The sequence below is a fragment of the Phocoena sinus genome, chromosome 14 (assembly GCF_008692025.1).
Source record: "Phocoena sinus isolate mPhoSin1 chromosome 14, mPhoSin1.pri, whole genome shotgun sequence".
In the NCBI taxonomy this organism is placed as follows: domain Eukaryota; kingdom Metazoa; phylum Chordata; class Mammalia; order Artiodactyla; family Phocoenidae; genus Phocoena; species Phocoena sinus.
The window spans coordinates 51,582,031-51,598,407 of record NC_045776.1 but is presented as its reverse complement, the minus strand read 5'-3'; the positions used below and the strand labels follow the sequence as shown (position 1 = coordinate 51,598,407).

Genomic DNA, 16,377 nt, shown 5'->3' with positions numbered 1-16,377 from the left:
TTCTCATGTAGCTATGACTAATGCATAGGAGCAAGAATCAAGTCAGTGACAAGGAGGCAGCAGGAGTAATAGGAAAATGGATTTTTGTGTCAGACTGTCCTGGTTCAGATCCTGGTCCTGCCATTTATTAAGTGAGTAACTTTCAACAGATTATTTATTTTTGTCTTTTGCTTACAATTTTTAAAGTTAGTGTGTAGTAAAGATATTCTGAAAATGAACAGAATAATGAGATAAAAGCAGAGCAGAAGAAAAACCCCCAGATCTTTTTGATTTTTAGGAATGAGAAGGATGTAGAAGAATAAGGAATAGAAGGCCTTGGAAAACCATGCTTGTCTAGATAGTTGAGTATAGAATCTTTTTCAAGGTCTGTAGTCTCTTGTAGGTATACACTACTTTAGAGACAGGTTATTGTAGGTCAAATCCAGGCCACAGATGTATTTTACTTGACTTACACAGTGATCTAAATTTTTGAACAATTGCTAACCTTTTAAAATCGGGTGATTTCACAGAAAAATCAGGTTTATGAATTCTAACCCTGTTCTGTTCCCCCACGCTCCAAAGACTGTCAACACAGGTTCTGCATTTTTTCCTGGCAGCAGTTGGCTGAAGCACAGGAACACCTGTACCCTTTAGACAAATCATACTCTGGAGTTCACCAAAGTCCCTACCACTCCCTATTGTTTTCCCCAGCCTGAGGTCAAGTGCCATTTGCCATTTGTCATTGCTGTGGTGCTGTCTTTCTTAGGCCCTCATTTGTAGTACTTGCCTGACAGTTGTAGGGTTTTGAATTTGCCATCTCTAAAGTATTGAAGAGTGTGGTGATACCCTGAAGTGGTTAGACTGGATTCATGTGTTGATTCCATTCCAATTTAACTTTTGTGACCTTGGGCAAATTACTTAACCTCTTTGGGACTTAGTTTCCTCATTGGTAAAATGAATAATAATACCTTCATCTTAGGGACTGTAACAGACTTTATACCTCTGTAAGTGCTTTTATGTATAGGAAAAGCTAAGTAAATATTAGCCGTTATTATTATTATTCCAACTACTAATGTCGTCATCATCATAACCTGTGTAACGTGGAAAGTGTTCCTGTACCGTGCTGTTATGGTATTAACCAGAACAAAGAAAAATCTTTTATATTTTCAGAATAACCTTTTTTATAATCTTATTTTAAAAAATAAACTGCTGTTACCTATTTTTATATAAATTTGAAAGTAAATACTTTTTTTAGGGTTCTGTTAGAGTCTCGTAGAAAATCTAAGAAGATTACAGCCAGAGGGATCTTTGCAGGTGCCAGAGTGGTACGAGGAGTGGACTGGCAGTGGGAAGATCAGGATGGAGGAAATGGACGTAGGGGAAAGGTAAAAATTGTTTTTGATTCATCATGTTATTCTAGAATATTGTATATTCAGTAGATTTTATAACTACTGTAGTTGAATTTCTTGGCCCATTTTTTAAATGCCAATAACAGTTTCTTAAGTTTTCATTTTTTTTCCCCCGGAATAAAAAGATTGTTCCTGCTCTGTTGTACATATTGGCGTTCCGTGAGAAGGTTGTAGGGTAGATTTTACCTTTCCACTTTTAGGCTTCATGTGGCCGTTTTGTTGCCCAGAATGCCTTTCTCAACATCCTGTTTGGGCTAGTCCTCCCTAAGCAGTATCTCATGCTCTTGATTTTCTTGTTATTAAAACTTCATTTGAATGTACTTGTTTTATATTCCATTCCCCCAAAGGTCTGTTTCTGAGGGGAAATAGGCAGCTACTTTGTTATTCAGTCCACTTAACTCCTTACCCTTCTCAGGAGGCGTGTAGAGCTGTCTAGCGGTCAGTTATAGCAGTTATTCTGAAGGGAATTTTGTACAGCCTCTTTAACGGGCTGGGGTAGCCAGAGATATTAGGGTGAAAGGGTTGTTGGTTTTACTTATTTGGATTTCATGTTGCTTTTGCTGATGATGCATTCGTTGATTCAGTCAGTCACATGTTAAATGTGTATTCTCTGTGTTTTGCTAGATGTACTGAAATGAACAGCATTTCACGTTTGAGATTTTGAAGTCAATATCAGTTCTGTTACCTTCTTTAAAATATTGTTTTTAGCATTAAGGAATGATGATTTTAGAGTCTCTGTCATCTGAGGAACTCTTCCTAGGAACTCGAAAGCCTCTTTTGTACAACTTGGTGCTATATAGATTCTTTTGAATTTGAGATTTTTAAACATTTTGTCAAATAGATGTTTTCTAAATTCAGAGTATTGTTATATTGATTTAATTTCAAGTAATAAGGTCTAATTTTAACGTTTGGAAGTCGGACAGAAATATTTTGGCCTATATGTTTTAAGTACTTTGATTTTTATTAAGGAAGCAATGTTTTTTTTTTTTTTAATTTAGTAAATATTTATTGAACACTTAGGTGAAGGATTCTGTTCCAAGCATGAGCGTTATGGGAATAAACAAAAGAGGCAAAATTCCTACTCTTCTGAAACCTATATTCTAATTAGGGGAGATGGACAACCAGAAATATAAATCTGAATTCTGTGACTATAGTGTGGCCTGTTGACCAGCAGCATTGGTGTCACCTGAAAGCTTATTAGAAGTATAATAGGTAATAGGTCCCTTTCCTCCTAGACTTTCTAAATTAGGATCTTCTTTTTTTTTTTTTTTTTTTGAGGTACGCGGGCCTCTCACTGTTGTGGCCTCTCTCGTTGCGGAGCACAGGCTCCGGACGCGCAGGTCCAGCGGCCATGGCTCGTGGGCCTAGCCGCTCCGCGGCATGTGGGATCTTCCCGGACTGGGGCATGAACCCGTGTCCCCTGCATCGGCAGGCGGACTCTCAACCACTGTGCCACCAGGGAAGCCCCAGGGTCTTCATTTTAACCAGAGCCCTAAGTCATTCAGATGTACATTAAAGTTTGAGAAGCACATTTCTAAAAAGAAAAATAGACCAGTGCGAATTTGGGAAAGGCACCACCTCTGGATGGATGGAGTGATGTGGGGACATGCTTGGCAAGCCAGTGGTAGAGAAAAGGTACCCCTTTGAGCGTGGACACAGGAACAGCCTTGTCCCCGTGCATAAGGTGTTGGTAAGTGGAGCTCAGGCTGGAGGTCAGCCTCTGTTCTCCTCCTTGGCAAGGCCCTTTGTGCAGTTAACAACTTCTGTAATCATAGCAATACTGTGTCACATAGGATGTATAAAATGTATGTTAAAGCTTAAAGAATAGTAATAAAATTTTAAAAAGCAAACTTTTTTTCCTAGTCTACAGATTAAAAAAATAGAATGTTATGAATACCTTTAAAAGCCTTCTGTTTACCCTTTCCCAATTGCAAGCCCTGCAAGAACTCATTAGTGAGTCCTGGGAAACACAGGAATCAGCACGGTCAGGACATCAGGCAAGGCAGAAGTATGGGCCAAGTGCAGGACACTGGACAGGAATATGGTCAGAGGACATGAGTTACTATGCATTTTTTGCTTCTAAGCTTACCATGGTCCACCTCAAAGTTTTAGGAGTGGGTCAAAGCAGAATATTCTGTGGGGTAAGATGAGAGACCTCAGTTGATTTAGGTGGCAGAGAATGGGGGGTGGAGGGGAGAGTGGGAACCTCATCATTACATAGTCCAACAAGCCAAGTACAGTGGAGAATTCGGGTCAGGCTCACTCAGGCAGTGTGACCTTAGGTTGATAAAATGGTGCAATGGCAGTGGGCATCTGGGTGATAAGAGCCTTCAGCATGTCTGGCCTGTGAATCACATGGCTACAGTTCAGACAGATTGCCCTTGATGCCTGGTACCCAGCAGTCATCCTGGCAGCTCCCTTTGATGGATGCCCTTGCCTCTTTCCTGGCTGGATCCCATGTTTTCTTTTTTTTTTAAGCATTTAAAAAATTTCTTATTTATTTAATTTATTTATTTTTGGCTGCATTGGGTCTTCGTCGCTGCATGTGCACTTTCTCTAGTTGTGGCAAGTGGGGGCTACTGTTCATTGTGGTGCACAGGCTTCTCATTGTGGTGGCTTCTCTTGTGGAGCTCGGGCTCTAGGCACATGGGCTTCAGTAGTTGTGGCACACGGACTTAGTAGTGGTGGCACACAGGCTCAGTAGTTGTGGGTCGTGGGCTCTAGAGCACAGGCTCAGTAGTTGTGGTACATGGGCTTAGTTGCTCCACGGCATGTGGGATCTTCCTGGACCAGGGCTCAAACCCGTGTCCCCTGCATTGGCAGGTGGATTCTTAACCACTGTGCCACCAGGGAAACCCGGATCCCATGTTTTCTGTATCCCATTACATCATCTTACTTAGCTTACTCTTTCCTTTGGTGGTGTACACGTTCTAATAATGTCTTTTGCAAGAGTGCACAAGAAGTAAATATTTTAATACTTTCATTCTAAAATTGTGTTTAACTTTATATTCTTCCTCACGCTTAATTTTATGGTCAGAGGGCTGGGAAAAATTTTTTTTCATCAGCTTTTCAAAAGCAGTTGCAGCTAAAGTCTGAAGCCACATAAATGGAACTTTCTGGATTTTTGTTATATTGGCACTTCTTAGGGGGATGAAAAGTAGGCATTCTTGAAGCTTTGAGTCATCAGTATTACATTTTTGGTTATTATGATTTAATACTTGTTACATTTTAAGAACAAAATGAAAAGTAAATGAAACCATCTTACACATGGGACTCTAAGTGAGGGAACTTAATATAATAGGAAGTCTTCAGGGTAACATTATTTAAGCACATGTTTGAGATGAAATGTAATTTTTGTCTGATTCTTTTTGACCATGTGTGTGAATGAAGAAAGTTTTTAAGCCTTCCTGTGCTGGCCAGTCTTCAGTGCTGGCTGCTCTGTCCCAATCCTCTTTTCTTATCTTTTTTTTCCCTTGAGGGTTCAAGATTCCCACCCCATTCTCATTACTACATGTTCTCAACAATATGGCTAGTATGAGCCATATTAAGGGGTATAAACCAACCTAGGCTGATGTTGTAATACTGATACAATCTATGGCCTACCATGTGCCAACATGTACCATGGGTTTTTGCTTTGCACCATGGCTTTGGCAAGCATGATGTAAGGTCATCATGGAAGTGTGTAGTGTATTCTTAACTACCTACATTAGTATTTCAAGACTGTTTTCATTTTGCAAATGCTTTCGAATATATGTTGATTATTTCATACAGGTATGCTAGATATATTTTCTTCTTTTAAAAAAAATTTAGTATGGAGAATTTCAAACATACACCAGAATAGAAAGAGTAGTATAACAAATTCCCATGCACCCAGCATCCAACTTCAAAAATTATCAACATTTTAAAAAATGCCATTTATTTGTTGAAGAAATCAAGGTTCTTTGGATTTGGCTGATTGATTCTTTATGATATTCTTGAACTTCTTCCTCTGAGCCTTGTATTCTTATAAACTAGGTGTTAGGTGTAGAGACATGATTAGATTCAGGTTCAGGTTCAGGTTTTTTTGTCAAGAGTACCTCATCAGTTGTGTGTGTACTTTCATTGCATCACATCAGGAGGCATATAAAGTTTGATTATCCTACTGTTGGTGACGTTAAGATTGATCAGTGCAGGTATTGTCAGTTTGATCCTTTACAGAGTTTCTCAGCAACCTTTTACCTAATGGTTTTAGCAGCCATTCCACACATATTTCTTAATCAGAATTGAAAGTATGAAATTAATGTAGTTATCTTCTTATGCCTTCCACTTTCCTCCTTGATTAACCAAATCATATTAACAAATGAAGGAATTTCATTTAGTGATTCAGAGCTTGAGTAATGAATTTGCTTATATCCCAAGTAATTTGAAGTTTAGGATGAATTTGATTTAAAGTTTGTAGTCTTTGTTTTTTAGTTGGTCACATGCTTTTTTGTCCCTCTCATAAAAACACAGAGTTACTTAATCTAGCATTGTATTTTTAAAAATGAATGAAATAGAATCTGACTATATTAGAATCAGAAGGGATTTTTTTTTGGCTAAAAATTGCATGTTTCACTTTAGAGTGTTAGAAATTCTTGCTTTGGAAGGTTATACAGTGGTTGTGAAAATCAGAAAGCAAAGCATGGCAGTGATGGACTCTGCATTCAGGATGGTAGTTACCTCTGTTGGAAGGCAGGAGGGTGGGATTGATGAGAGGCATGCAGGGGAATTGAAAAGTACTGGTAATATTCTTTTTCTTAGTCTGATGTTCATTTTGTTTTTTATTATTCTTTAAAATTTACATATGATATATTTTTATAACGTGTAATTTATTTTAAAATTAAAAAGAATAGGGACTCTCTGGCAGCCCAGTGGTTAAGACTGTACACTCCCAGTGCAGGGGGTATGGGTTTGATCCCTGGTCGGGGAACTAAGATCCTGCATGCTGCACCATTCGGCCTTTAAAAAAAAAAAAAATTAAAAAGAATAGATAGACTCATTTACTAACAATTTGAAATGTTGCTCAAATATTTGATTAAATTTTAAGCATAAGAACTTTTTGTCTCTACAAAAGCACCATAAAATACGTAGCTTGCAAAACTATTTCTTTAGTACAGGGTGAAAATTAAATGGTCATTATGTATCTTATTTGAAATAGTCTGTTTTTAAGGGCATGCCTTAAAAATTACATTTAACATTAGCCTGGCATTCTAAGTAACTATGTAGCGTGGTTGATTATAAGTGTCAGGGTGGAGAAGAGTAATGAGTTGCGCATGTGTGACTTCCCATACTGAGCTGTAGACTGGTTCACTTGAGAATACCCAAGTTTAGTGCTCGTTGTGCGTCAGTTTTGTGTAGTTGATTCTTGGCCCTTAAGCAATAGCAACTCCAGTATTTTATTTTATTTTTTTTTAAAGTATTAAACGCTCTTACTAATCAGCCTGCTGGTGTGTGGGGCCTAGAGATTGTGTCTGGGTCTCCACTGCAGTCACAGTGTTTCAGCTTAGATGGCCTGCTTTTGGGGGCAACTGAGGGGTGCTGCTGGAGGAGCCAAGTCACTCAAGTCTTCTTTAAACTTGGCCTTTGAGCCTCATGCTTATCAGCGTTTAGCTGACCAGAGAGTGGGTTTACCTTGAATTTTTCAGGATATTTGGTCAAAGATTTTAAATTTTGTATCAAAGAATAGGTTTAAAAGAATACACTGTTGTTAGAGGGAATCCTTTAAGAGTGAAGAGTTTAAATTTTGTAATGAATTATGTATTTTCTGATAACCCATCACTGTAAGAATCACTAAGCTTCTGTATTTACAATTTCTACAATGGTTTTAGAAATTAGCTTATAATATTCTGGAAAATTGTATAATTCAGTTATATGTTAGAAGTGACATATATTTGGTAAATAAGTATTTTTCATGATCCTGTTACACAGGATTGTAGCTGAAATATTTTTAAAGATTTAAATATAATGAAAAGAACCAACCTCTCCTCTCCTCTTTCAAAATTTTTTTTTTCCTCAAAAATTTCCCTTAGGTAACAGAAATCCAAGACTGGAGTGCATCAAGCCCACATAGTGCGGCCTACGTTCTCTGGGACAATGGTGCTAAGAACCTTTACAGAGTTGGCTTTGAGGGCATGGTAAGTGTAAGAACCACAAAAGCTGAAAATATTGGACGGGTGAAAGAAGGGAAGTAAAAATAGCCCTTATTGTATTCTTCCATTTTTTTCTTTTGTCATCTCCTTTTGTCAGAATACAGCCATCTGAATCATGAGTATGCAATCAGAGGGAACATCTGTAAAGTGAGAATTTAATACAATAGGTGTTAAAATTATTTTATAAGGAGTTTTTTCCTCTGTATTTTTATTTTTATTTATTTTTATTATTATTTTTTTTTGCGGTACGCGGGCCTCTCACTGTTGTGGCCTCTCCCGTTGCGGGGCACAGGCTCCGGACGCGCAGGCTTAGTGGCCATGGCTCACGGGCCCAGCCGCTCCGCGGCATGTGGGATCTTTCCGGACCAGGGCATGAACCTGTGTCCCCTGCATCGGCAGGCGGACTCTCAACCACTGCGCCGCCAGGAAATCCCTCCTCTGTATTTTTAAAGTGTAGTGTTGATGATTGAAAATGACTGACCTAGAAGCACTTTGAATTACTTAAGTGCTTAAGGAGCATAATGGTAGTTTTTATTCAATGGATTGTCCTATATTTCTGCATGTCATGGATCATTATTCAGATGTTGACCTCAGCTATTTAATTTATAGAGTGTAATTAAATATTATATTAATGCTAAAATATTAATGTTTTTTATATCCTTTCCACCTTGAATACATTTTTCATTCAAAGAATTCTAAAATTTCATTTTTTTTTCCCCAACTCTTATGCTCATTAGGAGGGGAAAGAATATCCCACTGTCCCGTTGCCTTAATCTTTTCCTTTTATACATAAAAGCGAGCCTTGTGAATCTAGACAGGTAGTTTACTCACCAATTTTTACAATTGTATGCAGCATTGGTCATTAGTTTTTCATTATTATCTTCGTGCCTCTCCCTGTTTTTAAATTGGGAATTTTTGTAGAATTCCAACTGATTATTAACTTGCTTCAAACGAAGCTTTACGTGCTGTGTGCGCTCAGGTACTTATTGAGTAGTATACATATAGATTGATCCCATTCTTTTTTGATGGCTGAGTAGTATTCCATTATATGGTTATGCCATTGTTTATATAATGAGATTTCTGTTGATGGGTATCTGGGGTTTTTTTTGTTTTTTTCATTGTTGCAAGCAGTGTTTCAGTAAGCATCCTGGTGCATATGTCTTTATACATTTATGGGTATATTTCTTTAAGATAGATTCCTAGAAGTGGAACCACTGGGTTAAAGTATCATATTAAAACTGCTTGACCCATGTCTCCTTGGCTAGGATTGAACTAAATGTGAGCTATAGTGGCAAAGGAGGCTGTAAAAGAGAGTTGGGTTGGGGTGTGTTTGTGTGTGTATGTGTCTGTATAAAAGAGCTCCTTTCCTTAATATAGTATGTATGTACTGATCACTTTATACATGTATATGGTACTGTTAGGCACTTTTAGGTAATCTGTTTCTGAATTTTCAGTCACCCTCAAGGTTGCTCTTCTAAGTGCACATTTCCTGTACTTTTCATTGTACCACAACTGCCTCCCCATTCAAATACTTAAATACTTTCTTATAAAAGCTAAGTGGGAAGGAACTTGAGTTAACGAAGTTATGGTAAAGTAAGGACTAAAAGTGATATAGATAGGAAATTAACTGGACAAGGAATCAACAGACTGGATTTGGTTTTTTCCTTTTCTACTTTCTGACTATTTAGTTTTGGCTAATTTCCTTTATACAATACCTGCCTTGTATATCTCATAAAATTGATTAGAAAGATCAAATGAGTTGAGCTCTTTTTTGGTAAAAATATCTTTAAAATGGAATATGTTATGTATTTTTGAAATATGAGATTTTTGTTTTAGTTCTTTTTTTCCAGCATGTGTTTTTGAAAGTATGATAATGGTAAAGATCCAGGCATTTTAATGTTGAAGTTTAAAAGAAATCTTAAAGTGTGACCTATCTGAAGGTCAAGTTTATAGTTTTTTTTTTTTTTTGCCGTATGCGGGCCTCTCTTTGTTGTAGCCTCTCCCGTTGCGGAGCACAGGCTCCAGACGCGCAGGCTCAGCGGCCATGGCTCACGGGCCCAGCTGCTCCGTGGCATGTGGGATCTTCCCTGACTGGGGCACGAACCCATGTCCCCTGCATAGGCAGGCGGACTCTCAACCACTGCTCTACCAGGGAAGCCCCAAGTTTATAGTTTTTGATGGGTGTTTTTGAAAGCAATGTTTAGTGTGACTATTAACTGAGAGCTACTCTTCACTTCTGCTGAGGATATGTTCTAAATGAACATTTTTGCGTATTTTAGGTTTTAAGCTATAGTTGAAGTTTTCAAGGGTGATTTTTCTGCTTTCTTTTCTTTTTCTTAGTCTGACTTGAAGTGTGTCCAGGATGCCAAAGGAGGTTCTTTCTACAGAGATCATTGTCCTGTGCTAGGTGAGTTAACAGGCTAGAGAAAATTTCTAAATAATGGGTCAGAGTTCATGGAATCGGAAAAGTGTTTAAATTGGGCTTTAAAAAAATTAGTTACCATTAAAGCTTTTTAAAGACATACTCTTTTGGTTTTATTTTGTTTTAAAGCATTTGTTCTTTTTAATTTATTTAAACTGAAAGAATTGTCATGACTTTTTGGTATAATTGATATACCATTTATATGGCATACTATATTTGAAACTTCTGTCTTTTAACCATAAACTTATATTGTTGAAAAATTTTGGGTTATATGATCAATGTTATATCTCTTATACTACTGAGAATAGGACCTAACAATTTAATGCTTATAAATTCCTTAGAATTTCTGTAAAATTTCTTTGAAAATATAAGAACAGCTCTAAGATTAAGATAATATGATAAATATAATTTCATGTATCATTAAAATAAAAAAAGAACAAGAAAACCAAAACTAGTTTCACTTTATAGATTCTTCATTGTTGGCAAGATGAACATTTACCACATTCTTCTGATTAAACCTTTAGTCTCTGAATGCTTTCCTTTCTCATGTGAACGCTCTGTTCCTCTTTCCGAATCATTTGATTTGCCTTATTGCCCAAAAGCGCTGTTCTCTTCCAGCATACCTAATTTTTTTAAAAAGGAGAATGTAGAAGAAAATCTTACGGTTTTGAGGAGATCACCTCTTTCTCTTGCTTTCAGAAACTTTGTTTTGTATCTGGGTTTTACAAGGAAAGTGTAGAATCAGCATACCCATTTCAGATCCCTCAGCATAGTGTTTTATGATCATGAATCCTTTATCCCATAAGTAGTTTTGCAAATAATCTCAGAAATGGGCTTTGAAAATGCTCTTTAGGCAAAAATCACAAGAACTATTTGGTAACTAATAACAGTAAGCCCTTCAGAGGAAAAAAAATTCCAGGGTTCTCTTTCATATACTTTAGTTAGTTATGTTGGCTCTTCAGCAAGTCATCCAGGCAGAAAGGTGAATATTGTCAATGCTCAGAACTTTGTGTTCTGATAGATGGTTGCCTAGTCTTCTGTAGATTCTGCCCCTGTTCAGTCATTGTTGTAAATCATTACATTATTTCTGGTTTTAAGTCTGTTTTCTTTTCTTGCTTTTTTTTAAAGCTCTCTAATTCTAGAATTTGATACTCACAGTATATTCTCAAAACATTTTAAGATTAGATAGTAACTGAAACTCAAATATCTTGGGCTTTTTCTTATTTAAAACAGTGCAGTTGCCTGTTGTTGCTGTGATTTTCCTTTTCCTTTGTCAACTCCCTCTGCAATTATAGGTGAGCAGAATGGCAACAGGAATCCTGGTGGATTGCAGATTGGTGACCTGGTCAATATAGATCTTGACCTAGAAATTGTACAGTCTTTGCAGCACGGTCATGGAGGATGGACTGATGGCATGTTTGAGACTTTAACTACAACTGGAACTGTTTGTGGCATTGATGAAGATCATGACATTGTAGTACAGTATCCAAGTGGCAATAGGTTGGTTATATTTTTAAATTTTCAGTAATGGCAAATAAAGTTAGTATATAGAGGAAAGAGCCTTAAAGAAAGCAAATAATGTGATATAATAAAACCTCTTACAGCTAACTCTTCAATAATAGATGAAAATCCGGAATATGTTGGTAAAGTGGAGGGAAACAAGTAAGAACAGTGTATGTGTGTGTGTGTGTGTGTGTATGTGTATATATTTATATGAATATATTTATGATTCAATGTTCTGTGCACTTTTTTTTTCCTTTAGGGGGCAGAATACATTGTATCAGTATTAGGTCCAAGTATAGCTAAAAAGTTCTGTGTTCTGTTGGACTGCATCAGTCTACCCTGAATGAACAGGATAACAGTAAAACTCCTCTGGCCCATATCTCCAGCGTCATCTCATGGTAACACAGCTCTGCCTTGCCACAGACACCTGTGCACACACTAATGCTTATCAGCCACACAGCACTGCGTGTGTTTCCTCACTTCTGTAACCTTTGCACACACCACTCCTTCCGTGCAGAATACCCTTTCCTCCTTGTCTCCCTCCTTCTCTGGATTAACTCCTTTGCCTCCTATAAATATTGAACTTTTATGCTTACTTCCTCTCTCCTTCCCCCCTCCCTGGTACATGCATATGCTATTTATCTGTTTAGGTCTCCTATTATCTACTAAAATGGTTATTTATTTGGTCTCTGGGTTTCGTGTTTCTTGGAGACTGGGCCTGTGCCTTTTATTTATTTGTCTGTAGGGGCCAAAATATATCCAATTTACTAGTATGTTTACAGTATTTTAAAGAAAAAATTCGGTAGTTAAATTGAATAGTTGTCAAAGCTTTATTACTGACATGTACATAAAGAAACTAACTCTCTGAGATTCTTTAGGGGAAGGATTATATATGAAATAAGAAAAATTAACATTAAGTTGCTAACCACATTATAGAATTAGCTCTAATTGTGTTTAAATCTTAAGGATACACATGATAATATCAAGAGATACACAAAAAGCATTTGCCAAAATCCAACATCCTTCATGATAAAAATACTAAATAAACTAGGAACAGAAGGGAACTTCTTCAGCTTGATAAAGGACATGGATGAAAAACCCACAGCTAACAGCGTACTCAGTGGGAAAGACTGAATGCTTTCTCCTTTAAGATCAGGAACAAAACAAGAATGTCTGCTCTCCTCACTTCTATTCCATATTGTCCTAGAGGGTCTAGCTGGGGCAATTAAGCAAGAAAAAGAAATAAGAGAAAGGAAGAAGTTAAACCCTCTCTGTTCACAGGTGACACGATCTTGTGTATAGAAAAATCTAAAGAATCCACAAAAAAAACTATTAGAACTAATAAATGAATTCAGCATAGTCACAGGATACAAGATCAATATAGAAAAATCAGGGCTCCCCTGGTGGTGCAGTGGTTGAGAGTCTGCCTGCCAGTGCAGGGGACATGGGTTCGTGCCCCAGTCTGGGAAGATCCCACGTGCCGCGGAGCGGCTGGGCACGTGAGCCATGGCCGCTGAGCCTGCACGTCTGGAGCCTGTGCTCTGCAGCGGGAGAGGCCACAACAGTGAGAGGCCCGTGTACCAGGAAAAAAAAAAAGAAAAAGAAAAATCAGTTGTATTTCTGTATACTAGCAATGAACAATCTGAAAATGAAATTAAAAAAACAATTCCATTTTCAATAGCATCACAAAGAATAAAATACTTAAGAATAAATTTAGCCCAATAAGTACAAGATTTGTATACCAAAAACTATATAACATTGTTGAAGGAAATTAAAGATGACCTAAATGGAAAGACGTTTCATGTTTATGGATCAGAAGATTTAATGTTGTTTAGATGGTGTATTAGTTTCCTAGGGTTGCCATAACAAATTACCACAAACAGCAGCTTTACAACAGAAACTTATTCTTTCAAATTCTGGAGGCTAGAAGTCCAAAGTGAAGATGTTGGCAAGACTGTTTTCTTCTGGATATCTGAGGGAGAATCTCTTCTATGCCTCTCTCCTGGCTTCTGGTGGTTGTTGGCAGTCCTTGGCTTTCCTTGGCTTGTCGATGCGTCACTCATTTCTCTGCCTCTGTCTTCACATGGTCTTGTCCCCTGTGAGTCTCTGTGCCTCTCTGTTGTCACATGACCTTTTTTTTCTTCTGGGTACATAGTTTATTTTCAGATTCATTCAAGTCAGTCTCTGATTAGTCAAGTTCAGACAGTTGTAGGGAGATATTTAATACCGAGAGCCACATCAACAGTCCTCCAGCCCGCTATTTTAGTTTCGTCAGGCCAACATTTGTACCTTAGCCATCCATAAGGAAATAACCCTAAGGAGGCGTAGAAGAAAGTTAATTGAGCTCATGGCACTTCTAGAGTCTTTTACATAGGCAGTGATCAAAAGATGATTTTACGTGACCTTATAAGGACACCAGTCATTGGATTTAGGGCCCATCCTAATCTGATATGACCTCATTTTAACTTGATTACATCTGCAAACACCTTGTTTCTAAATATGCTCACATTCAGAGGTGTTGGGGATTAGCATTTCAGCATATCTTTTGGGGGGAATAATTCAACATTTAACATATGACAGTATTCCTCAAACTAATCAACAGATTCAGTGCAATCCCTATCAAAATCCTTGCCCTTTTTTTTTTTATACAGAAATTGGCAAACTAAACCTTAAATTCATATGGAAACTCAAGGGACCCAGAATAGCCAAAACAGTTTAAAAAATGAAGAACAAAGTTGGAGGACTCACACTTCCCAATTTGAAAATTTACCACAAGGCTACAGTAATCAAGACAGTCTATTATAAAAATAAGCATGTAGATTGATGGAGTAGAACTGAGTCCAGAAATAAGCCCTTGCATTTAAAGTCAGTTGATTTTTGACAGGGGTTCAGCACAGTTCAATGGGGAAAGAACAGTCTTTTCAACAAACGGTGCCGACAGTATTTACAGATATTCAGTCATTGTGGTGTACATCTAATTTAATGTTAATTAATTTAATGTTATATGTCAAGTATACAACAATCTAAAAAATAAAGCTACAATTACAAAACAAAACAAATGATGCTGAGTCAATTGGATATTGACATGCAAAAGAATGAAATTGGACCCCTGCTACACACCATGTACAAATATTAAGTTAAAATGGATCACAGGGCTTCCCTGGTGCGCAGTGGTTGAGAGTCTGCCTGCTGATGCAGGGGACACGGGTTCGTGCCCCAGTCCGGGAAGATCCCACATGCCGCGGAGTGGCTGGGCCCGTGAGCCATGGCCGCTGAGCCTGCGCGTCTGGAGCCTGCACGTCCGGAGCCTGTGCTCTGCAACGGGAGAGGCCACAACAGTGAGAGGCCCACGTACCGCCAAAAAAAAAAAAAAAAAAAAAAATGTATCACAGATCTAAATGCAAGAGCTAAAACTATAGAAGTCTTAAAACATAGGCATAAATCTTCGTGACCTTGAATTAGACAGTGGTTTCTTAGATATGGCCTCCAAAGTAGAAGCAACCAAAGAAAGAGTGAATAGACTTCATCAAAATTAAAACTTTTGTGTTTCAAAGGAAACTATCAAGAAAGTCAAGAGACAACCCATGGAATGGGAGAAGATATTTGCAAATCATATGTCTGATTAGGGACTTATATCTAGAATATAGTATAAAGGACTCTTAAAATTCAACAATAAAAGATAAATAACCTAATTGAAAAATGGGCAAAGGATTTGAACAGACAGTTTTCCACAGAAGATATAGAGATGGCCAATAAACTCATTGCATTAGTCTGCTAGGGCTGCCTTAACAAAATCCCACAGACTGGGTGGCTTAAACAACAGAGGTTTATTTTTTTACAGTTCTGGAGGCTGGAAGTCCAAGAACAAGGTGCCATCAGGGTTGGTTTCTGGTGAGACCTCTTCCTGGCTTGTAGAGGATTGCCTTCTCACATGGCACCCTACCTTTATGACATCATTTAACCTACTTATGTCTCTAAAGGCCCAGTCTCCGAATACAGTTACATTAAGAGATAGAGAGCTTTAACATATGAAATTTGGAGGGGCACAATTCATTTTATATCACCCTTGAAGAGATGCAGGACATTATTAGTTATTAGGGAAATGCAATTCAAAACCATGATGAGATGCCAGTTCACATGCTAGAATGACTAGAATAAGAAGGTAGGATAATTACAAGTCTTGCTGAGGGTATAGAGAAATTAGAACCAAACTTTCATACATTGATGGTAAGTACGAGAAGTGGTCTAGATGCTTTGGAAAACAGTTCAGTATTTCCTCAAAATGCTATGTATAGAGTTACTGTATGACCCAGCATGTCTACTTCCAGGTTCGTACCCAAGAGAATTAAACCATGTGCCCATACGAAAATCTGTACATGTATGTTTGTAGAAGTATTATTCATAACAGCCAAAATGTGGAAATAACCCAAATGTCTATCAACTGATGAATGGATAAAATGTGATATATCCATCCAATGGAATATTATATTTGGCCATAAAAAGGGATGGAGTACTGACATATGCTGCAACACAGATAAATCTTGAAAACATTATGTTGAGTGAAAGAAGCCAGTCACAAAAGGTCACATATTATCTGATTTTATTTATACAGAATGTCCATAATAAGAAAATCCATAGAAACAGAAAGTATATTACTGGTTGTTAGGGGCTGGGGAGAGAGGGGTGAATTCAGAATGACTGCTAATCGTTAAGGGGCTATCTTTTTGTGGTAATGAAAATGAAATTGGGTAGTGGTGGTTGGTTTATACAACTGAATATACTAAAACCTCCGAATTACATGCTTTAAATGAGTGAATTCTATGATATGTGAGCTACATCTCAATAAAGCTCTTAATAAAAAAGAAGGAAAAAATCAACACAATTTAAGTTCAGAGTA

The 16,377-nt window shown here is 37.5% G+C and overlaps 1 protein-coding gene across 1 annotated transcript in view; it reads left to right on the top strand.

Annotated features, from left to right (window-relative positions):
• MIB1 (mindbomb E3 ubiquitin protein ligase 1) overlaps positions 1 to 16,377 on the top strand; it is a 119,507-nt gene that overhangs the window by 19,750 nt on the left and 83,380 nt on the right. The window contains 4 exon segments of the mRNA XM_032602637.1: positions 1,235 to 1,364; positions 7,436 to 7,540; positions 9,896 to 9,962; positions 11,273 to 11,477. Coding sequence (XP_032458528.1) covers positions 1,235 to 1,364; positions 7,436 to 7,540; positions 9,896 to 9,962; positions 11,273 to 11,477 — 507 coding nt within the window.